The sequence below is a fragment of the Talpa europaea genome, assembly GCF_964194135.1.
Source record: "Talpa europaea genome assembly, chromosome: 4".
NCBI classification, from domain to species: domain Eukaryota; kingdom Metazoa; phylum Chordata; class Mammalia; order Eulipotyphla; family Talpidae; genus Talpa; species Talpa europaea.
Window position 1 is genome coordinate 105,310,768 of NC_140070.1, and position 25,449 is coordinate 105,336,216.

The following is a 25,449-nucleotide window of genomic DNA, read 5'->3' on the forward strand; positions in this document are numbered from 1 at the left end:
TTTCTCAGAATGGATCCTGGAGGTCGGGATACGCTGTCTCCTCTGGAAGACAAACATGATCTTTAGCCAGGTGGGCTCCTCCTCGCCTTTACGTTGTCCATTCTTTCTACCAGACAGGCCTTCTGCTGAGGAAGAAACCTTGTTCCACCTCATGGGAATCTCATGCCCACGGGGTCTTTGGTACCAGATAGACTCCAGCCCTCCTTCAGAGCCTGCCTTCGCTCCCATTTAAGTCCTAAAGCAACAGCCACCCTCAGTGGTCTCTTTCCCTGAGTTCCCTCAAACTGTGGGGTGGGGAGGACACAGACGCCTGGCCAGCTGGCCAGCCCCTGGAGGCACAGTTCTGCGTCCCTCACCATCTTGTCTGCCTTGTGAACCCTTCTCTCCAGGGCAGGGAAACCATGGGCCCCGGGAACTGTCCACGGGTGGTTAGTGCACAGAGACGGAACCCAGCTGGGGAAGAGGAGCCATCAGGAGGTTGTCTTGGGCGCCCGACACAGAAGGGCCAGGAAGAGGAAGGAAGGGAGAGGGAAGCTAAGCAAAAGGTGTCCAAGCATCACTATCTGGGTTTGGTTCTCATCAGCGAGCACAGTCTTGCCGGGACCCAGTTTCCCCAGGAGCAGTGGCTGGCTCTGTGTGCCCCTCACCCCAGCACAGGGGGAAGCCTAGAAGGGCCTCGCACCATTGTGGGGGAAGGTGGAAAAGGGAAAATGACTGGCGCAGCTCGGGTAGAGTCTGTCTTCCTGCGAGAAGAACGCGGCCGGGAGAGCGCCAGCCCGGCGAGGAAGGGCGCGCTCTCTGAGGAGTGTTCAGGCAGAAGGGGGGTGGGGGGAGCCGGGAAACGAAGAGTCTGCTCAGAGAAGCTGGGAAGACTGCATGGATTTGGGGGTCTGCGGTTACGAGTTGGGAGCCAAGGGCCCCCGCAGGGCTCCCACACCTTCCCCGCTGCCTCCGAGCCCGCCCCGACCCGGCCCCGCGCCGACCGGGCGGTCAGTGGCGCTTGGCCTCGCGTGCCCGCGCCCTCGCCGCCGGGGCTGCGGGGAAGCACCCCGAGACCTCCTGAGATCCGCCCCGGAGCCAGAGCAAGCCGAACCCCCTCGGGCTCGCGCCCCTGAGCACCCCCAATACGCGAACCCCCAGTGAGGCAGCCCACGCCCACTCGAGCAGCGCCCCAGCCCCGCTGGCAGGCTCGCGGGAGCCGGGAGGAGGGGAGGGGTGGGGGTGCGGGGGAGACACGGGGGGCGGCAGAGCGACGGGGGAAACCCGGGCCTCCTGCGGGAGGAGCCCGAGCGCCCAGGTGCCGACCCGCGGGTGCCCGCGCGCCAGGTGTCCGGGAGGAGAGGAGGGTGTCCCGGAGCCGGGGCGCAGGGGGCCCAACCACGCCGGACCCCGTACAGCAGCACGGGCGCGGGTGGGGTGAGGGCCGGTCCCGGGACCCCCCCGGGCCCTGCCTTCCCCAGACCCTCGCCCTCACCTGCTCCGGGACGCGAGCTCCCCGCGCTGGGTCCGCCCCGGCCCCGCCCCGCCGCCACGTGGCCGGCCCGGTGCGGGCGGTGCGGGCGCAGCTGTCCCGCGGGCGCGGCGGGGCCCGCCCCGGCCCCCCGGCCTCGCTGCACCCGCGAGTCTTGGCGCCATATGGACAGCGAGGAGCCGCGGGGCCCCCCGCTCCGCTAGGACCTGGGGAGACCGACCGCGGCCCAGAAGGGCGCGGCTCCCGGGGTGTGCAGAGCCGCTGGGGGGAACCCACGGAAATTTAGATCCCGGGGTGCGGCAGACAGCAAACGAGAGGGGGTAGGGCCCCCACGCCCCCATTCTTGCCCCGCCGCTACCGCTGCTGCCCTCGACAGCCAGTGCAATGCCGCGCGCTGAGGTGCCCGGCCCGCGGCTCAGGGCCCGAGACGCGCGCGCTCTCACTCCAGGCGCACAGGCTCGCAGTGTGGCTCCCCGCACAGAGCAGGGACGCTGGGGAGCCGGCGCAGCAGCGGCTCCCACGCTGGGCCCGCAGCCCCCCCCCCCCCCCCCCCCCCCCGGCAGGTGCAGAAGCCGGAGAGAAGGCTGAGACTCTGAGCTGCAGGGATCCCAGGGCGCGGCTGGTCACCCGACCAGGTGGCCCTTAGGCTGGCAGAAAGTAAAACTCTTTTGCCAAAAAGTACAGCAAAAGTAGTTCTTAGACTCTGACAAGCGGTCTTGGTTACTAGAGGGGATGGTGTGGGGGGAGGAAAGAGGAGATAGGGGAAGGAAGGTGACAGAATTGCCCCTGCCAGGTGAGCGGGCAATTGACAGGCAATTGACACAATTGCCAGGTGAGTGAGGCCTGAGCCCCTAGGCAGGTGTGAAGGTGCACTCCCAATCTATATAGTTATGTAAACGATCGGCAAATCAATACAATTCAAGAAAAAATAAATATTTTTAAAAATTATCTTGCCAGGCCTCCCTGGTGGCGCAGGGGGTTAAGTCACAACCTACAAAGCTGTCAGCAGCCACTGCACCATGAGTTCAATCCCGGGCCAGGGAGATACCCCATGGCGCAGCAGACCTCTCCTGTCTCGCCTGCTGCTCCCCTCAGCAGTGTGTTTCAGTCTGTCTGCCTGTTCTGCTTCCCACTTTGTCTCTGGTAAGTCCTCTCGCCCCCCACACCTCTGGCCTGTACCCCAGTTCTTGTGTGCATAAATATTTTTTTTTAAAAAAAGGTATCTTGCCAAGAAATAATACATATGTTGAGGTGTATGTGTCTGTCGCAGGAGTGAGGTTGGTGCCCTGGAGGGATCATCCTCACCACCTGTAACAAGACCCAGATCTGGACTTCCCAGGGGTGAAGTAAGGTTTTCAGGTCCCCAAATTGCAGGAGAAAAAAAACTTAAATTAACATACAGAGATTAAATTATCTCCATTTCCAATCTGGCATATTTCCTAAACCTTAAATAACTTGTTAGGCTTCCATGTGGGCTTCTGAGAAACAGGAGGGCATCTGGGAGAACTTCCCACGCCCACACTGAGCCTTTGTGTAAAAACCCCTAAAAATAGAGGTTGCTCTTTTAAAAACAAAAGGGAAGGCAAAGCCATGGGAACGCTGACAGAACACTCCTGCTCCAGCAAAGGTTTTTTTGTGTGTAGAAAGATAAATAACATAAAAGATGCCATTTTAACCATTTTAAAATGTACAATTCAATGGCATTAATTATATTCTCCACATTGTGTCATCATCGCTGTTATTTCCAAAACTTTTTCACCACTCCAAACAGAAACTCAGTATCCATTAATAACTTCCCACTCACCCCTACTCCCAGCTAGTGATCATCTCTAATGTACTTTCTGTCTATAAATTTGCTTCTTCATATTTCATGTAAGTGGAATCAGACAATATCTGATTTATTGCACTGACTTATTTCACTTCACACAATGTCAAGGTTTATCCATATTGTAGAATGTAACAGAACTTCATTCCCAGCAAAGGAGTTTTTTTTTTTTTTTTCCAGCAGCTCCTTCATTTTATTTCCATTCCTTCCACCAATTTCCAGTACAATTAAAATTTAGCAATTTTTGTAAACTCATCTTTCAGTGGCTACCTCTAAATATGGTTACAGAGATGTCTTTTTTCTTTGTACCTTCCTAAGCTTGTCCTTTTTTTTTTAAATAATAAATTTTATTTTTATATTCCCCATACAATTGCAACCCCCTTATTTTGACCCCAAGCTCTCCCCTCCCCGCCCCCCCACCTCCCATAGAGTATCTCTGGTTCATAGTTGTTTGTTGATTTTGATTTTCACTTTCTTATAGTTATTCATTTTCCTGGTCCCTTATTTAAGTTTTCTAGATTCCTGCTATGAGTGAGACCATCCGGTATTTTTCTTTTTCTTTCTGGCTTATTTCGCTGAGCATGATCCCTTCCAGCGCCATCCATGTTTCCAGCAAAGGAGTTTTTAATAACCCATTTCTGCAAGCAGAAAGAATCTGAGAATAAATGAGGTTACCTGTCTATAAATAAAGGATTGAGGTCGGCAGGTGACAGTCATACTATTGGAATCCACTATTATCCGTATGTTGCATCTTTATTAATTTTGGGTCACACATGACTGTTTTTGCCTCAAGTTGGTTTCCTGTTTGCCATCACCTTCTGATGAACCTTCCTCTAAACATCAGTACAAACTTTAAAGATTCCTCATTTAATTCTATATCAACCTGAGCTAAAATCGCTAGAAAGGAAATCCACCCCTTTCTTCATAACTACCTACTTCCTGCCACTCATCATTTCTAAGTAAATGAGAAGTTTCCTTAGAAACTTATAAGCATCTTCTAAACCTAGAAACAAATGTATCTGTTTCTTCACTTTAAGGCTAGAGAAATTTGCAAAGAAAAAGAAGTGAATCCTGGCTAATGTAGATTTATAACAATGATATTAACTTTAAAAAAAAAAACCCATTCTTATTCCATTGAAAAATACCCTGCATATCCTTTACAGAACAATTCAATTTTTAAGATACTACATGGCCTAGTATAAGGATGTTCATTGCATTCTAATTTGTAATCATTTAAGAAAATGAGAACAACCTCATTGCAAACTTACAGAAAACTGATTAAATTACGGTACAGTCACACTACAACAACCAGCACTAAAAAGAATTAGGTGATTTTATATGTGCTAAGAGGACACATCTTTTCATCACACAGTAATAAGAAAAAACAATAAATTGCAGAATAGTGTGTATAGTTTGTTATAGTTTTTAAAAAAAGCAATGGATATATGTATATAGTTAGTATGGGAAAATACACCTCAATCTGTTAGTGGTTATCACTGGAGAGGGGTTGAGATTGTAAAGTCATAGAGCAAATCTACTTTGGTGTACAAATTCTTGGCTTTTATTGAATTTTTTTCTTACAATGAGCATGTTTCTTTTGGAATCTGAACAAACATGAGTAAGACTTTTACATAAGTAAAAATCAAACGTGAGACAGACTGTATTTTTCAGAAATTAGTAATTTCAGAAATTACATCCATCCCATGTGTTCTTCTTACAACATGACACTGACATTCCTTCAGAGAGAGACAGGGTTTATGTTCTCTCTCCTTGAGTCTGAATGGACCATTATATGTGTCTTGACCAACACTAGAAATGGAAGCAATGACACTGTTTGACTACTTAGGTTAGTCCTAAGGACAATTGATGATCCTCTGGCTTCCTGGCTCTTAAAGCACTTACCCTTGGAATTCATGTTGTGAGGAATCCCAGGCCACATGGAAAGCCCACACTTAGGTGGCCTCACCAATAACCAGCTTTCACCACCAGACTATTCCACCAGATTATTTCTAGTCCCCAGCCTTAGATTCTTCTAGTCGAGGTCGCATACATTACAGAGCAAAATCAAGCTGTCATTGCCGACTCTGTCTGAATTCCTGATCACAGAAGCCAGGAAAGATTATACATTGTTGTTGTTTGAAGCAATGATGTTTTGGAGTAACTTGTTACTCAGGAATAGATAGCAATATCTAATTCATCCAACCAAGGTGAAGTGTTTCCTTTCCTTTCACAGTTTTGTGTTCATTTCATTGTTTGAATTCACTGTTATCACAGTCCTGTTATATAAAAAATCATAATATTTTTAAACTCACCTTTTATTCTGTTCACTACAACTCAAACTCAAACTCAAGCTGAAACCCACAACAGTGAGGTTATAATGGTCCAGATAATGGACCACATATAATGGTCCACATATAATGGTCCATTCCCACTCAGCCACAGACAGAAGTTGCTCACCTGTCTTCCTTCCAGGGGTTGATGCTGGGAATTGCCTTCCATGTGAAGGCTAAAGAAGAAACCATGTCATGAAAAATGACCTCATTTGTCAGAAAGTCTGAACCCTGCAAGGGACCAAAGCTTGGACAAAGTCAATGAAAACAGAAGTGTGAAAACATTAAATCGTGATGTAAATAATGTATTTATACAAAAATATATCTCACAACTAGGCCTCAGAGCTAGAGTCAATAGGACCACAAGAGGTGGGTCAGCTAGACTAGTGATCCTCTCCCCAGGCGGTATCTTATAGTCACTGGGGGTAGTTTCAGAAAACACCAACACCTGGGTCTGGGGTGGGTCCTGGGCATCAGGATCCACTTTAAATTCCTCAAGCAATTCTAAGGTACAACCATGGTTGAAAATCATAGAATTTCTAGGTCAATAGCTTCGAGGCATTTTTTGCGCTCCCCTAAAATACCTGATAGATGGAAAATATATCACCACTATCAACAGTGGTGTTTTACTCCAGTTATAATGTTCAATAACAAGAAGGGGATGTGAAATATATCATTTAGGGAGCACAGGTAATTTACTATATAACTACACATATATAGTTCTACATAATTATTAAATCTTATATATTCTATTAAATAATTATATATAGTCATTGTGATATTGTGATGTACCGCCCTGGGCATGCCTTCCTATTTTAAAAAACCCAGGAACTGCACACACTCAGAAAGTTTACTGGCTCTGAGGTAGAGTCAAGATTTGAAACTAGGTCTGGTTCCAATACCAGTTTCTCTGCACAATGAGCCTCTCTGACTCAGGTGAAGATATACGACAGAAAAAGAATTTCCTTCTTCCTGGATTGAAATGTGTTTCCGAGAGTCCCAGACATAAGAAGGCAGTCTGAAGGAAGGGCTGTCAGGCATTACTGGGAGTTGGAAGAGGGTGACTTACCTGATGGAGACACATGGCCCTCTAGCAGCCTGAGAGCTTCTATTTCCCAGAGGTGGGAAATAGATCAAAAGGATTTGAGAAATATTCACTAGCCCTGTTTCCCATGAGGTACCAACCTGATTGATCATATTATACAACATTAGCAGAACGACTAATCATGCTCTGGCTTTTCCTGTCAGAGCTGTGGGAGTAGGAGGTGTCCTACTCTCCTGCTGTCAGGTGTCTCCAGTTCCTTTCGAGGTTTCTCTTTCAGTATCTAAGCTATTTGTTGACTCTGGAGGTTTGCCCTCTGACAAGAGAAAGGCATTCTCCCTCTATCAGCCACCTGTTATCAGGTCCATGGGGTGCAGCAGGAAGTCTAATGAACAGGATCCATTGATTTTATGGATGACAGTGGCAGCCTTACTGGCCTGCGATAACAGTGCAACTGGTCTTCAGCATTTGCTTAATATCATATACGGAGGACCCAGTGACAGGCCTTCAAAGTCTAGATGAGAGCAATCAGGTCTGACTTTTAAGTCCTGGCTCTCCCTTTATACTACGCGACCTTGTCCATCTAAGTTCTTAATGTGTCTGAGCCTGTTTCCTCATTTGTAACCCAGAATTAATGATAAGACCTGTTAAGCCTACCTAGAGGAGTTGTTATGAAAATTCAAGAATGTTGCTGGGATTGAAACCCAGCTTAGCTATCTGTTGTTTTTAGAAATCACCACTTTGAAACTCATATACCAGTTTCTGGTCTCACTGCTTCTAGCCACAAAACCCAATTCTCCAAGAGTGCTGCAAATTCTTTGATGCACTGGGGTATGTCTCAGGACCTAAGCACTCGTTCCACCATATTGACCAAATACCTGTTGAAAACCAAGCACTGTGCCCAACTCTGACACAAATGGGGAGCAAGACAGCTCTAGATGGGAATGGCAGGGAGACCTTAGTCAAACCTTCACACTAATAAGCATTCATTATAGTCACCTGTGCTAAGAAGCTGCACAAGGTGGTCTGAGACTCTGAAATGGTCATGTGGGGGAGGGTGTTAGGTAGGGGCAGAGGAGTAGTTATGACCTGATCAGAGAGATCAGAATAAGCTTTGATGCTGGAGCTGAAATGGGATGGGGGGGCACTAGTAGATGGTGTACAGAAACATGTTTTTGTGGCAGAGTGGAACATGACCAAGAGGCTGAAAGTGTTTCAGTAGTGAAAGAGCAGAGAGGATCAGGGCTCACTATAGGAGACGCCTGGGCTGTGGGAAGTTAGGATTACGGTGTTTACTTAAAGGTAACTGAGAAAAGCTTTTTGACAGGTTTTTCAAGGGTTGTTTATGTGGAGAAAGACCTGGAGAATAACAAGAGCAGATGTGCAGAAACTTGCAAGAGCACAAGCAAGAACTGAGGGTGACTTGGGCTGTGAACGTGATGAAGGGAAGGATCAAAAGGATTTGAGAAATATTCACTAGCCCTGTTTCCCATGAGGTACCAACCTGATTGATCATATTATACAACATTTATCTAACCACGTCCAGCAGTGAGCAGTCATTTTCCATAAAGGGTCACGCATACAAACATGGTGGACTTTTGCTTTCTTTTTCCTTCCTTTGTTCCTATGCAACTGGAGAGGTAGAGTTGGGACTTACTTGCTCTTTGATGGACTCCTGTCTGTCCTGCTCTTCAGAGGATGGTGAAGCGTCAAGGGGAAGGAAGTGGCTCTGGAGGCTGTAGTCCAGCCACATTCCTCTGACTCATTTCTACATTAGGATTTGGGAAAAACGTCCAGCACATAATAAAGTAGCTTTCTCCCCCCTCTAGCATTCTGCCTCCTTTGGGAACCTTGTTTATAATGTCTTAGTTAAGTGCAGAAATTCTGGTACCCCAATTGCAGGTACCCAAATCATGCATCATCAAATCTCCACCATCATTCATTTCTAATACCTTCACCCCTGCTGTCTTTTATCCCCACGGCCTTGCTCATTCATTCCTATGTGTGAGGAACTGTTTCTATGTTCTGTGAACAAAATGCCATTAGAGGTCTACAAACTAAGCCAGGAATCCAATGATGAACAATTAAGTTCTGAATTTCCCTGAAATACTAAAAAACATTTAGAATAAATCTAATTTGCATGAGAAACTGGGCATCGCATACCATTATTTGTTTTCACTTGGTAAATATACCTGCTGCGGCACATGCAGTCATTTGGGGGAAGTAACAAAGGAGACGGAAAGAATGGAGATAAATGGTAAAAGAAAAATAGAGGAGAAAAAGGTGAGCCAGCCAGTCTACCACCTCCATGCTGATAAACACGTACCCCTTCCTCCTGCCTGGTGAAGCAGGTGGAAACATTTTAATCTTATCGTCTATGAGATTTGCTTTTACTTCATAGACCAGCCATGATTGACCAAAAACTTGAGTTATATGAGCGTTCAATAGATTATTTTTGTAAGATGGTATTTCTGCCTCTTTTTTAATCTCCTTGCAAGACTGATTGATTTTTCTCATTCACTGAAACATACAACTTTCTCCGTAATGTTCCATGTCTCCCAGGGTTTATGATAATGGTATCATAAATTTACAATATTCCTATCACTTCCATCTCACTAATTATTCCTTGTTGGTCAGTAAAATCCAGACAAACCCACCATCATATTCTCCAGTCTTTTAAAAGATATTGTGAGCATGTCGGGAATTGACTACATGCTCTGCTTTGCAAAAAATGAGGCTTCCAATACTGTTTTATGTACCACTCGTCTTTGTACCACTATTAAAATACGAACTAGGAAAGGGTTAGTGCTTTGTAGTTTACAAATTATCTCAAATGATTTGATATTCACAGTAATGATAGCTATTATCATCTCCAACTTACAGATGAAAAAACTGAGTCTCAGGAAGGGCTAGAACCGAAGAGATAGATCAAGGGACAGTCATTAAAGGTCTTCCCATACTAACCATACTTTGCTCATTTCACTGCTCTGTATCTTCGCATGTAGCCTGGAGAATATTACCAAACTACACGCTCCTGTCTCATAATCACCCTCAACAAATGCCCACACACCTAATGCAGCACTGCTTACACCACTGAGTACCATAAAGGCTCTCAAATCATGATGGTCAGCATGGAAAAACGCTTTCCGCGAGCTCAGTTTAATCCTGACTTGTTCTGAACACGTTTACTCAAATGGATCTCTTCATTTAGTTTTGTACTCTAGCAATAAATCTTAACCCTCATATTGTCATTGGCAAAAGATGTGTGCTAGAGTTCCCATAAAGAAACAAAGGGAAATTATCCTATTGGAGGTTTACAGGTAACTTTCACAGTAGCCCAAACATCTTGGAGGGGAAAGTCAAGTAGTGTTTCGCATGATTAGGAACTAGTAGAAATACATGGAGTATCAAACACAATCATAACCTAGGAGAACTGACTAGTGGCATATGACATCAAGGGATTTATAGTATCAGTATTGCTGGCAGCACTAGAATGCCAAGCATTGGTTCAGTTAGTTCTTTCAGGAAAACATCCTCCGTTTCCAGCCCCCTAGCCTTGGGGTACAGTTGATTCTCTGGTGTATTTTCACCTTCAGGTCTGTGAATCCCTGAAGAGCATAATGCCCCACTCCTGTAATAGGTCACTTCCTCCAAACAAAGTCTACTTACTATCTCATTTCCCCAGTACAGGTTTGAATCCTACCAATATGTTTGGTGTTTTAAGCAGGGGGTAATTTTTAATAGCTTTCCATTTCCACTATATTGTCTTATATATACTATCTTTCTGGAATAGACTTATTAAAATTGTTTTCTAGAAAATTATTCTAAAATAGGGACTACTACTACTAACCCATTTGTTGAATGAGAGAGAAATCAGCACAGCACCCAAAACATTTTAAAACTCATTATTTGCTTTAATAATCTAAAGTACAACACTGCATCCTACAACTGATACCATTATAAACATCTTTCAGATGTTCAGGAAATGTTAGCAGACTTTGCCTTCATTTGCATCTAGCATAATGCCCATAACTAAGTAGATAGATAATCAATGCTGAATGACTACTATGCTCCAGCAAGTTAAGGGTTCAAATCAATAGCAAACACAATTACTGACACTTACTTTGGCCCCTTCATCACCTTGACATAGACATCAACTTTAGTCTTAATATGAATGGGAGAAGTTGGGGAAAATTAAGAGTCTTAAGTTTAAAGGTTCATCTATATAAATTGGTAAATATGCAAAATGTTGTCTATTTTTACAATTCAAGTCCATCTGTAAATGTTTTTTCCAGTAACTTAAAAATCACTTTGAAATGTCATTTTCACTTATAGTATCATATTTTACATGTCAGTTCTCCTGCACATACATCTGCATGTGTGTAAAATGTTTTACTGTAAATGTCCTTTAAGGGTATTTGAAAATGGCATAAGAAAATGACAAGACCAGGGGCCTCCCTGGTGGCACTAGGACACAGTGCTATGAAGCTATCCGCAGCCATTGCAGCACGAGTTTGATCCCCCGCCAGGGAGGTGACCCACATGGTGCAGCAGACCTCTCCTGCCTAGCAATGAATTTCAGCACATCTGCCTTTTCTGCTCTCCACTGTCTCTGGTGAATCCTCTCACCCCCTGCATCTCTGGCCTGCACCCCAGCTCTTATATGCATACATATTTTTTTAAAAATGACAAGACCAAGTTTCACCTTTAGTGCATAAACTTTTCACTTCCATTGAGTATTCACTAAAAAAGATCTAATTCATTCTAATACCTTAATCAGGTTCATCACAGGATTTGGGGGGGGGGTAAAGAAAGGGAAACAGGCAGCTCTCTGAAAAAATTAATTCTACCCAAACATATTTTCATACTCCTTTTGAGCATAAATTGTCAAATAAAGCTTCAATGACAACACTTCAATTTGAGTGACTTATATTTTTCTTGTTATCTTCAGAAGGTGGGAGAAATATCATGTAGGGTTATCTCCCCACCTCTCCCCCTACCATTCCTAATCGTTCAAGAAAAAATGGCATCTAGGAAATGCATTAGACAAACTATCAGTGATATTATGTATAAATGGTTAAAGAACCAGGCTAATAAAGCCAGGGAATTAGGAAATGCAAAGTCCGATTAGTTCATGTTTTCCAAGGACCCAGACCGCACTCCTACCTGTAGCCATTGTGTCTCAATGGTCACAAGATAGGGGACTACAAGGTAGTAAAAGGGTGAAATAGACTGAATACTATTCCATTAATGACCAAAAAAATTCCATGTATGAAGATGAGCTAAAAGAATCTTATCTGTAAAGAAAAAAAAGCATGTCTTTTTAGCTCTATAGTAAACATATTTAAAGTCTAAAATACTGACAAGAATAACATTTGACTCCTGCATTTTAGCATTAACAACATTCTATGGAAAGCTACAGTAGTAAAGGCCTTGCTGTCACCCAGTCTGTTGTGTAACAAACTGCTAATTCCATACAGACTTCCTTTTCTCTTTGTAACATTAATCTACACACCATTTAAAAATATTTATGAGTAGTTAGTTGGCTCAAAATATTGTGAAAAATTCAGCTAGGAATTTATTCATAAAACTGTATGCTATATTGTTTTTTAGCCAGTGTCCACATTTAGAATGCAGAATTTTCAAGTACAGTCTAACAATTCAATTTAAAATAAAACTTCCTTTTGTACCGCACAATACATTAAATGGCATTATAAACTCCAAGTGCAATATTAACTACATAACAATGTCCTTAGTCGTGAAACTCATTAAACCTCTGTTAATAGGTCAGTTTAAAGAACATATTTGTTTCATGATTATGCATGAAACAAGCTTTCATGTATTATAAAGGCTCAGCAATTCACCCATGGCATAATATGGGGTCAAACAAGATTTTATTTTTACAATGACAATAAAAAATGCACTTAAACGAAACAAAAGAAAAAATCCTCCCACAATTGTCCAAAAACAATTCTATCTGGAGGGTAGAGTATATTTAAAAATATATTGAGACTTACCGAATTTCAACTGTCAGGCTGCTGACTACTGATGTGAAGGTTTATATTTAAAAATATCACAAATATCTTATTTAAACAGTGAAAATTTCAATGTGATAAGTTTCATTGCAAAGCAATTTTCACCTGAGTAGATTTTAAAATTTAGTGCTCGTATATTTGGGAAGGTGAGGAAGGCCCCACAGACACTGAGTTTGCAGTAGATTCTTTCACACTGATTTCCCAGAGGGTTGAAGAAACATCTCTGTTACCCTCCTAGAACACATGATGTCCCCTTTCGCCTGCAAATTTGTTCTGGCACTTCATGAACTCTCAGTATCCAGCTTTTCGCTTAGTTACCCATTCAAACATAGCAACCTAATTCATTCAGTTCTATACAACAGCATCTATATTATGTACATGTTTTAATTATCAACAGCAAATAAAAATAAAAATTTACAGTGATTGAGAAAGGGTCAATGGAATAGGAAAATGGAAAAGTAATACTGTATAACCAGAATGTCCTATTATCCTATCAGGTTCAATGACAGGGTTTTTCCTTTATTAGTTGAAATACAAAGGCAGAGGGGGAATCCCAGGAAAATAACACTATGTATCAGAAAATTCAACGTGCTCCACCATCAGGATTTCCATCACACATTTAATTTCGTCTGTACAATTTTTTATAAACTTTTTTTTTTCAAAATCATCAGATTTCCAGATTAAATTCAGCACTACACAGTATGCCCTTGAAGTAAAATGAGGTTACCTGCTTTATTTGGATACCAAGTTCCCTTCCAGACAGCATTAAAATAAAGACAAGACTACACAGATAAAATCCAGTATAATTCAAATCCAACAATGAAAAATTTCCCCCATATTGTTGCAAAATTCTTTCTACTGAAATGCTTTGCTACAATAATAAAAAGCATACATTACATATAAAAGATACCAGTGTACTAAAAAGTGACAGAAGTGGACTAGCAAATCCTTCAAAGCACATTATATAAATGACTAGCATTTAAAAACATTTCTCCTATAAAATGTAGGTCATATACATTTATAAATTGGCGGTTTTATTTCTAAAGCAGTGATGTGTGTGTTCAAATAGTTAGCTGTTCTGTACAGTATAATATCTACTCAATTCAAACTACAATAGGTTTGTCTTTCTTTGTATTGAAGTTGAATAAATTCATCTGGTCAGCTGAGAAATCAAGCTTGAAAAATAAGTATCTAAAAATCAAAGTAGAAAGTTTAGAATTATTGAATTGTAGCTATGAAATATGAAGAGAACTATCTATTTCACAATGGAGCTGAAGTCACCTCAAAACCTATTGGCTTGAAGCTAAAAAGAAACAAATATTAAAATCCAAAGCAAACCACAAAGTCAGGTAGCAGTACAGAAGCAGGAAAAAACACACCCCCTTACTTCAGTGTGATGGGCACTAAGTTTTGCGGTCTTCCTCCATCTTGCAGAAGAGTGGTAAGGCCATTCAATGCTTAGTGACAGTGATACAGATGAAGTCAGATTTAGCCTGTCTCCCCTGCAACTTCAATTATGCTGTGTAAACAGTGTTACGTTCCAAAAGGAGGAACAGTGGAATTTGCTTATAAAAACTGATTAAAGATAATCATTATTAAATGAAATAAGAATAACTCTGAAATGTTTTTAGAACTTTCCTGATGCTACTTGTAAAGTTAGCACTGCTATGTATTATTGCTTACATACAGTACAACATCATATGCCTTCTAACATAAAGCAGTACTGTGATTTGTTTGTACATATTTACAAATTCTTAAAAACAAACTGTAAAAACATTACATACTTTCAGACAATACAAATTAGCACATTGGTACTCACTTCAAAACAAATGGAATGCATAACATTAATAAACATCATAAAGGAAGACTCACATAAAAGTCCTTGATTGTCAAGACACGTTTATATATAAACTCTAACTGTGCAGAATTAAAGATTCAATCATAGGTACATCCTTATTTGATGAACCATATTTACAGCATGGTATTGCATAAAAAAATAAAATAATGTTTACAGGGTTTTACTTTTTTATCCATTGGATTAAAGAAAGCAACAAACACAACAAGAAATGTTTGTCTGCTTTAGTTTGTTTCCTACCAAAGTTTAAGTGAAAAAAGGAAACACGGTTTTTATTTGCAGAATATAGCAAAAACAACTGGAAAATTATTTCCCTGAAATAAAGCAATTTGAAACGGAAAAATTTTAAATTAAATTGCAGAGTCAAGAAGTTTCTCATTGATTATAATAGTGCTTCTTCAAGTAAATATACTGTGAAAAAACAAATTCTAGTTTAAGTGTTCTAAGAAATGCAGTACTACAGTAATGCCTACTTTTAAAGTTTCCCGGCTTTTTTTTTAAACAGCCCTTTAAAAACCCAAATTAATACAATGATAGAAGTGGTGAAAGATCTAACCTCGCTGGCACTTTGCAAGTTTCTCTTGTCTGTGAAAATGAAAGCCTACCCTGAGCACAAGGCCTCTTCTGCCTCTCAGAGAAAATGCCCCAACTGACAAGTCCTCAGCCAGAGCCAAGAGGATGGATTGTTATGGTATCAAATAGAAAATTTGAAGTAGATTCAAACTTTAGGAGCCACTCAAACATTCTGAACCAAATGAAATGTGTGTGCAATACGAAGTTTAAAAAAAATAACCCTGCTTTTAGATGTTCAAGAGGTATTCTGTCATTTAACATGATGTTTCCAATCTTCAAAACGTCAGAGCAGGTCCAAGTGAAAAAGCATACCTCACTCACACTGACCAAAAAGCTTAAGGGTGGAAGAGCAGGTTTTTAATAGAACACTTTGCTCACTGAGAGAAATGTGAAACACAAATTTTAAAAAGGTATCTCATATCCTCAATCTTCTGATCTAAAGCAGCACAGGCAGCCTTGCTTTCTCTATTAATGCCCAGGGAGAAATAAACTTTCTGAACCAAGTGGGGAAACCCAAATTGTTGAGATGCTTAGTACAAGGTAACTCTAGTAGGCATTGAGAATTTCACAGTAAGAGAGTAATGACTGTACTTAAATGGTAAGTCAGTAAGTTATGCCAAAGTATCACTGATCTCAAATATGCTTCTAATATGGTAGAAAAATCTGCCATTATGTAGACTTAAATAAATGTGTTGAAGACAGGAATGCAACACCTGAAATTCTGCTTGCATAACTACCATTTTCAAAGGCCTTCCTCCTTAAGCTTATCCTAACTGCTTAGCAGTTGAGTCACATTCTAAAAACTGTGCTGGTGGTGATATTAAAACAAAAAACTTTATGCTGTACCAAGAATTACATCAAGTTCTCAATAGAAAAAAAATTTCTGATCAGACTTAAAAAAAAAATCAATTCAGCAAATAAAATCGTACTATCTCCAATAGCATGAGAAAAATACATATGCCTACTAGTGTGAGCACAGTTCCATTTTTAACATCTCACCTGAATTAAGCCTTCTTGCAATTGTGATGTACAACACAACACACAACATTCTTAAGAGTCAATAATGGCAGAACTTAAATACCTACTTCAAAGAAGTCAAAATTCTTGAAAAATTTGGCAGCAAAGAAAGCTGTCAAATGGGAAAATTAACATTTCAAGCAAAGCTTAATAACCAAGTGTAGAGGAAGCCACATTAAACATAATTTATACTCCTTACCATAAAACACAATATATTCAAAATAAATGTGAAAGGTGTTAAAAGGGGGGTGTTTCTTTGTCCCCTTTCTTTATGAGAACAGTCTTGGGATAATATTAAATAAAATAATTTAAATGTACAACATTCTATACTGAAACAAAGACTGCAGATCTGTAGGGCCAATATAAGAGTTAAGATGGAAAATTAACAACAAAGTTTCATCTTCCAAGGGTAGTAATTTTAAATTATCACTGGTGCTAATCAATATGTGCATTGTGACAAAGATGAAAATCTAAAATTAAAAACCAAAAAGTAGGAACAAATTAAAGAGGATAAAATCAGTATTACTATTATTTTCCAAAAATCAAAATTGCCCAATATGTAACTCAAACCATCATTCTTTAGAAAAGTATACATGTATATATAGATATATATAAAAGCACTATTTATTGTACCATGCTGTATTATTTTAAGACAAAGTATTAAAAAAAAAACATTCGTGGTATAAGGATAAAGTCTGTAGTTTATTTAGATTTTGAAATGCAACAAAAAGTCTCCGATCACTCATCTAGCTGTAAAAGAAATTGTAGTTACTAGAATTAGTAAACACTTTTGGTTTGTAAAATTGTAATGAGCCGTGTTCATTAAAAAGTAACTCAAGATAAAATAAGCAATTAAAATGCCCATTTCTTTAGTTCTCTGGATACTGTTTAATTATCCAATCTATTAAGATTCTAGAAAGAGAAGGATTATACCAGGTTTTACAGTTTCCAAAGATACCCAATTTCCTTTTTATTGCCAAAAATTAAAAGTCAATTATGAGATGATTATGACACAATCATACCAAACCTAAAAATCTAAATTCTTTTTTACTTTGAGAAATCAAAAATACCAAATAGATTCTAAGTGCTCTATGTTAACTGAAGTGTATATGTAAAGTAAAATACAATTAAGCTTAAAACGTGGAATATACATTTTGTGTAAGCATTATGTTCTTGGGAATGTAATCTACAGAATATTTTTTACTAAAATTTCAACCTTGATACCTGCACATGAAAAATCATAAAAAATATCTACGTACACTGTACAAAGAAACTGACACCAATATGCATACTTCCAGAGAAGTGAATGCTTCAACAGTTATTTTGGTAAAAGTTTTGAAAGTATGCATATTTTAAAAGTAATTAGGCTTTTAAATAGTGGAGTCTTAGACTATCAGATTTTTATTATTTTTTTCTCAAAAGAAAAAAAAAAAAACACCATGTCAATATAACGCAAAATTAAAATCAAGGGTATATGGCATATCATTCTTTTTAAGATGTGGTTTCCTTTCCCCCTATAGGACACACTACTTTATTTAAGCCATAATCTCTTGACATTTAAACTTTTAAGTTCACTCTGTCTGTAAAGTATACTCAGATTCCCTGCTGAAGTGCAATGACTATGCTGAAAAACTTAGAAACAGTATGAGTAAATTTCACACAATTACTAATCTCCTAAGAATGTACAATGTTATCAGTTAGGAAACAATTGTGCGAGTCTTTTTTTTTTTCCTTTTAAACTTGGTGTAGGTGGAATAGCAAGTTTCTGATCTAAAACAAGTTATGCATTGCTTCTATAAAGGTGACAACATGTAAGGCAGTTCAAAGAATGCTGACTAACCAAACAAAATGCAGTTACTGGATTATCTTGCTATTCATATCAGCCTAACTTGTTATAACGCATTGCTCTTAAATCTGTACAGCACTCCATTTTACACAGAGTAACCCCACTCTTGATTAATCTGTTCTAAAGTGCCAGTATTATTTACACATTTTTTTTTTTTTTTTTAGCCAAAAGTCTGGCCAGTTGTGGCATCAGGTGAAGATGTCATCCCAGCTCTATTATCATTTACATTCACCAAGGGAAATTCTGGAAATTCAGCACTTGTCCCTGGTCCCCGAAGGTTCACCTGTCCATTGGCAGTGCTAAATTGAGTAGCTATTCCAGCTCTTGATCCATGATATGGAGCACGGAAGGGCTGTTCAAAGGAGCTCATTTGGTAAGCTTGGTGGACAGGCTGAGCCTCAGCTTTCTTCTGAGAAGTCACTTGATCCAAAAAGTCCTGTGTTGATGTGGCAGAGGCATGGTTTGTCTCATCACCTGAAAAGGGAAATGAGTGCTGTGAATCACCAACTATTAGTCCAAAGTGGGACTTATCTGGAGTTGTTCTTAGTGGAGAATTCATTCCTGATCGAAAGCTATTGATGGGCATGGCTGCATAGACTTGCTTGTCTATGGAAGAGAATGCTGGCTGATTTGGAAGGGTCTGGTTATCAGTCACAAAGTTAAGGCTCGGGCTATTCAAATAGGCATCATTTTGGCTAGTTCTGTCCAAAGCCTGCTGCAGAAACTTGGAGTATTCCTGCAACATGTTGGCTTTATCTGATGAGGATGCTTGGGAGCTTGATCCAACATTCTCTGACTGGGTGACTTCAGGTACTTCTGAAGAATTTATTGATATGCTAGAAGTCACCTCTGTGTCTGCAACACTGAATGATATCTCATGCTGTCCATTAGCTTTGTGGGAATAATGATCCAATAGAGTCTGTAGTACCTCATCTGGAATAACATTTTTGTCATGATTACTCTTAATCTCCACATTCAGTGCCTGTGAATCTAATATGGAAGCTGTGGTACTTTCATCAATGACACTTGCCACGGCTGCCTGTGTTACAGAAGGCTGAGAAGCTATGGTACCCACATTCAGCGCATACTCCCTACTGTTGTTGCTTGCTGCTTGAAGATAGCGCTTCTTCTTCAAAAACTGCATGGCATCATCATAATTAGTACTGCTGTGCACGGGTTTACTGGGTCCCTCTTGCAAATTATCAACCTGATCAATGTCAGCATTGCCTTCTGAATCCAATAAAGTCTGTTTATCCACAAGTTCAAAAGCATATTTTGAAACTTTGCTGTCTTCATATGTAGATAATGGTGAAATTGTTTGATTTTGCTCCAGTGGCTGTTTTAGACTTCTCTTACTGTTAATTTTTTTGAGAACCAACTTAGGTGGATGTATTTCTCCCGAAGCATCGTCTAAATGTGATCCCCCAACAGAAGAATGTGGCATTTCAACAGCATACTCTGCGACCATATACTCATCTTTTACTTTAGTACTTGAAGAATAAAGAGGCAAGTAATCATTTTTGTCTTTCTTCAGGTCAGATTTATCCAATGCACTTTCTTTGTCCATCCCAGATGATTTTTTCTCAGTTTTCTGCCTTTTCTTTTTTGGCAGTGAGTTATCTTTTGGTGATGTAGAAAAGCCAGAATCTTCCTCGGATGTCAGAAGGCCACCTTTGATGGCACATCTGTTTAGTTTTTTGTCATTATTTTCATGGCACATACGTTTATGTTTCAATACACGATCTGTTCTGGAAAAATACTGTGTAATTCAGAATTTGGTAGTGAGTTTTTTGTTTAAGTTTGTGTTTTCGGTCAACCAAGGAAAGAGAAGAAAAGAAAAGAAAAGAAAAGAAAAAAGTAATTAATATAAAGATATAGTGTAATAATGTAAGCAATTCCAAACTAATTTGCTGAGCCAATTGTCTAATATAACTGATCAGCAACAGCTGGGAAGTTCTTCAAAGAGTTCTGGTAGTAAATGCCACTTTCTAATTTATTTTATTACAATTATTTTGTAATTTAATTTAGGATGGAAGAATTTCAAACCACCTCTTACCTGTAAACAGTATTCACACTGGTAAGGCTTTTCTCCACTATGAGTTCTCTTATGCCTTTCCATGTGATATTTTTGAATGAATCTCATGCCACATTCATCACAGCGAAATGGTTTTTCACCTAGTACATGACATAGAAAGTTTAAAACAAAATAAATATTGTAAATTAAGGAATTACACTACCATAACAACCTCTAAAAAAAAAGATTTTTGAAGTAGCCATACTTCCATTTAATGACAAAAAAGTCTCAATTCTATATATATATATCCCAATTTGTCAAGAATAATTTGACTTATATAAATGAAAAAAGACTAGCATAGAATATGCCATTGCAAAGAAAAAGGTGAAAGCAGGCACACTTAATTTCTTTGTGTTTCTATTATGTCTGTACATAACATTTTTTCCATGGAGATTAGCAGTGGCAAGAATTTATAGTAATATGAACATTGTTTCAGTACTGTAGTTGGTATTTCTAATCTTTTTCTTAATCATATAAAATAACATTCTTTTGGGGCTCCCTGGTGGTGCAAGGGTAAGTTTAAGCACAGTACTTTGAAGCTATCTACAGCCTCTGCAGCATGAGTTGGATCCCTGGCCAGGGAGGTAACCTACATGGCACATCAGACCTCTCCTGTCTCGCCCGCTGCTCCCCTCAGCAGCGTATTTCAGTCAGTCTGTCTGTTCTGTTCCCCGCTCGGTCTCTGGTGAATCCTCTCACTTCCTGCACCTCTGGCCTGTACCTCAGCTCATGTATGCATAAATAAATCTTTTAAAAAAATTTAAAAACAGTAACATTCTTAAAAAAAATTTTTTTAAAAGAAAAGTGTTAACCACACATAATCCAACATAGTACCTTGGGTGTACCTTTTAATTCATTTCTTTTCAACAATATTTCTAGTTAAATGAAATCTGAATCCTAAGAAAAAATTCTTCAAAATGAAAACCTAAAAAGAGCTTAGAGACTGTTTCAAAAATAAGGCTTATTTATATTGATTTTCTTTTTCACAACTTAGAACAGCGTTTCTCATGTCCCTTTGAGAATGAATGAAACTGGGCACTCTTAAATGGATTACACAAACTCCTATCTGTCAAATTCTTTTAAATTTCATAAGGATTTCGAAATTATACAGAATTATAACTATGGAGATCTAAAGTAAGTTTTATTGATAAAACCACAGTCTATATAAACAGAAGGGTGTGATAAGTTACCTAATGCTTGTTTGGAAAACTACTGGTTCCACCTTTTTTAACAAGGTGGTCCCCTGGAAAAGGAAAGGTTCCAATTCCATGCCCCTCCTCCCCCCAGGAAGGGTGGAGCTGAGCAAGGAGGAGAGAAGTTGGAGAGAAGACTGGAGAAGGAAAGAAGGATGGCGAGCCAGACGAACACCTTGAAGAGGCACAGGGAGCAGGGAGAAATGTGAAGAAGCTTCACTTGCTTTTTGGTTCTGGACTAGTTCCAACAGGTGTGTATGAGAGACCCCATGGCGAGGTCAACAATAGCAGCTTTGATTTTAATTTTGCTCTTTTTCTTTCAGACGTGTTGAGCCCCTTCTGCCCCTTTTCTATGGGTCCCCACCAGAAGGTGCCTTAGACATGTGGCAGGCTTTCAGGTCTCAGTGGCCCTACTTTGGGCCAAAGTTTGATTGGAAATTTACCCACGAGGGGATGGGTAACTTCAGATGCTAGATTTGGAAACTATATCCTTTGTCTTTTCTTTGTCACAGCAGATGGCAGAACCTATTTAGAGCAAGCAGGTTTGGGGGTTCTGGGGTGCCCCTCACTCTGTCCTGTAACACTTTAACTCATTCAGTAAAACTTTACTAGATATGTACTCTCTACTCATAGCCCTGCTGTAAGAGGTTAAATGTAGAAGACAGTACTTGTTTCAAAGAGTATATTGTAATTGGGGAACGAGATACACAATCATAAAAAAAGACAACAAAATTATGCCCAGGTCTGCTTTATCTTTACAAATTCCCCAATACTGTCTTAAACTTTTTCTTCAGGGCCTCCCTGGTGACACTGGGGGTGGAGCGCAGCACTGTGGGGCTGTCCACGGCCTTAGCAGCGAGAGTTTGATGCCCGGCCAGCTGGGGAGCAACCCACATGGCGCAGCAGACCGCTCCCGTCTCGCCTGCTCTGCTGCTCCCCTCAGCAGTGTATTTCGGAACATCAGCCTGTTCTGCTCCCAGCTCTCTCTGGTGAATCTTCTCAAGCCCTGTGACTCTGGCCTGTACCCCATTCTTAAAAAAAAAAGAAAAGGAAAAAAAAACCTTTTTCTTTAGCCAAATTAAAACACCTATCATCTTGTGTGTTTTTCTACCTCTGCCTTGTTCACACAGCTTCTTCAGTCAGGAATGTCTACCTTTGTATATCAGGTACTAAATTCCCTTCAAGACTCAACCACCTTCTCTGTGATACTTTGCCCTATTCTCCCAGGGGACAGTTATCTTCACCTTCTTTAAATTCCTAGAGACCGTCATCTGTTTCTTTCCTACAGCACTCATTAATTAATCTCAAAAATCATTTTGTACATTTCTTTTCTTCCACTGTTACAGGGCAACCCCGATATGAAATGGCTTGCCTGACTGTGGGTCCTCACCCGCACTTAAAAGGGACTTACAGTAATACTCAACTGCAGGTAGGCACACACAAAAAGATTAATAAAAGGTTTATTTACAAAAGAAAGGGAAATGAAGAAATGAGTAACTCAGAGGGAAGGAGAGGGAGATAAATTCATGAATGCGTCCTACTAGTTCCAGTGAGCTGGAATCCCAAGAGCATGTTGAGAGCTGGAGAAAAACCAAGAGCCCCCCCAAGCCCATATGTCTGGTTTTATACCAAACGTGGCTGCTTAACCCCACCCTCACTTCCCAGCAATCCTCCCTTCGGTGATGATGACATTATGGGATTTGTAGTTCTTGGTGTCCTGGATATCTCTGGTCTGGAGTGGGAATGGAGTCCATAAAACCTATTTGTGGAGTTTGCTGAGGACATCCTTTCCCCCTAACACCACTATATTATTTGTCTTTAGTTCAGAATCTGGGCCTACATTTTTACATAGCTCAAAATACCTTGTGTAGTATTTCTGTGTGTAATATAAAATTTTTTGTGTACTATAAAGTGCCAATGAAGGCATAAATGATTATTACAGTGATTAGTGGAAAAAGTATTACTGTGAGCTGGTATGATCTGGAAAATCTTCTTGAAGTGTACTTAAAAAGAGATATTCTTGGGCCTCCCCGGTGGCGCAACGGTTGAGCGCTGGGTTGCGAAGCTGCCCGCGGCCTCTGCGGCGCCGGTTCGATCCCCGGCTGCTCTCCGGCCACAGGAGGAGGGTCCCACATGGCGTGCAGACCTCTCCTGCCGCCCGCTGCTCCCTTCAGCAGTGTACTTCGGTCCTTCCGCCTGCTCTGCTCCCCGCTCTGGCTCTGGTGAATTCTCTCACCCTCCCGCACTTCTGACTGTACCCAGTGCATGTATAAACAAAAACAAACAAACAAACCAGCAAACAAATAAATAAAGCATGCCTCTATAAAAAAAAAAAAAGAAGAAGAAGAAGAAAAAAAAAAAAAGAGATATTCTTTCTCTTTCTCTCTCTCTGTGTATGTGGGGGGGAAGGGGTTAGAGGGAGGGACATTAAAGTAATAAGAGCATAAATAGAACAAATATAGACCAAATCACTTACTATACAGAAAAAAAATGCTGAAGTCCAGCATAACTAGGCACTTAGCCAAGGGTTAAGTGAGAGAATAACAAAGCAATAGAAGCAGGCAGAGAAGACCACTTTTTAAGAAAGATGGATGTGAAAGAAGTGAGATAAAGGAGATGAGGAGACAATCCCATTCAAAAGTTAAGTATTATTAAGGACAAAAAGGCATTTATTTGAAGGAGAGGAAGGAGGCAGTGTGAAAAAAAAGAAATTAAATATGAACAGTGAATTAGAATTGAAATAGTATGGTGAATAATCAAAAAAGTACAAGCTCACAGAGGTATTATGTGAAAAGGGAAGGTAATTACAGGTTAGAAAAAAGTAAGAAAAGGTGGCTATTTTAAAATAGACAATGTAGATGACGGAGCTCATTAAGGTCAGAAATTAAAATCATTTCTCAAAATAAGAAAGGGTAAAACAGAATTGATCAACTGATCAAAATTTAATTAATTCCATTATTCAGGGATAGGAAGACTTAATATTGATTGTTGAGTTGGCAATACTCCAGAAATTGATCTACAAACTCAAAGTAGAAATTGACATCTTAAAATTCATATGGAAATGCGAGGGATCCATAACAGTCAAAACAATCTCGTAAAAGAAAAACTTAAGTAACAAGACTAGTACTTCCTTATTTTAAAATCTAAGTACAAAGGGACAGTAAATAAATAATAGTGTTTATATATATATATATATATATATATATATAGTGCATAATCAAGAAACCACTGAGAGTTCAAGAGTAAACTCTTACATTTATGATCAATTGATTTTTCAACACATGTACCAAGAAAATTCAACCGGGGGAAAAGAACAGTCTTTCTGACAATGCTATTGAGACAATTTGGGACCAACATGCAAAATATGGAGTTGCACCCCTATACCTCACATCACATACAAACATTAACTTAAAATGGATCATAGGCCTAAAATATGAGAAGAAAAACCTCAGAAGAAAGCACAGGAGAAAACCTGGGCCTTCAGTTAGGCAACGATTTCTCAGATATAGCATCAAAAGAAAAAACTGAATAAAAAATAAGTAAAATGGATCTATCAACATTAAAAACTTTTTGTGCTTCAAAGGACATTATCAAGAAAGAGAAAAGACAAAATGGAACAGAAAATAGCTTGGCAGTTCTTCAAAATGCTGAACACAGAATTAACATATTACCCAACAATTCAACTGCTAGGTATGTACCCAAAAGAACGGAAAACAGGAACATACTCAAACAGATATTTGCATAGCTATGCTCACAGCAGCATTATTCACCAAAGGTGGGAATCAAGCCAAGTGTCCATCAACAAAGAATGGATAAACAAAATGTGATATACAGTAGTCCCCACCTGCCCATGGGGAGAATATGCAAAGACTTCTAGTAGATGATTGAAACCACAAATAGTACTAAGCCTTCTATGTACTACCATACCTATCATAAAGTCTAATTAGTAAATGAGGTCCAGTAAGAGGCAAATGAGTAATAACAGATTATGATAAATATTATGTGAATGTGGAGAATGTGAATGTGGAGAATGTTATTGCATGCAATTTTTTAAAAAATACTTATTTATACAAGAACTGGGGTACAGACAGAGATGTGGGAGGGTGAAAGAATTCACCAGAGACAGAGCGGGGAGCAGAACAGGAAGATGGACGGAAGACACTGCTGAGGGGAGCAGGGGGCGAGGCA

General features: G+C 40.1%; 1 protein-coding gene across 2 annotated transcripts in view; it reads right to left on the reverse strand.

The window, feature by feature from the left end:
• Nucleotides 1–17,918: 17,918 nt before the first annotated feature.
• The window catches only part of ZNF148 (zinc finger protein 148), a gene marked incomplete at its 5' end in the record, with an annotated part of 65,100 nt that continues 57,569 nt past the window's right edge, over nt 17,919–25,449 (reverse strand). For both annotated transcript variants that reach the window (XM_084230988.1, XM_084230987.1), the window contains 2 exons: nt 17,919–19,753; nt 20,051–20,169. In XM_084230988.1, coding sequence (XP_084087114.1) covers nt 18,155–19,753; nt 20,051–20,169 — 1,718 coding nt within the window. In that variant the 3' untranslated portion in view covers nt 17,919–18,154. The remainder of the gene's footprint in view (nt 19,754–20,050; nt 20,170–25,449) is intronic.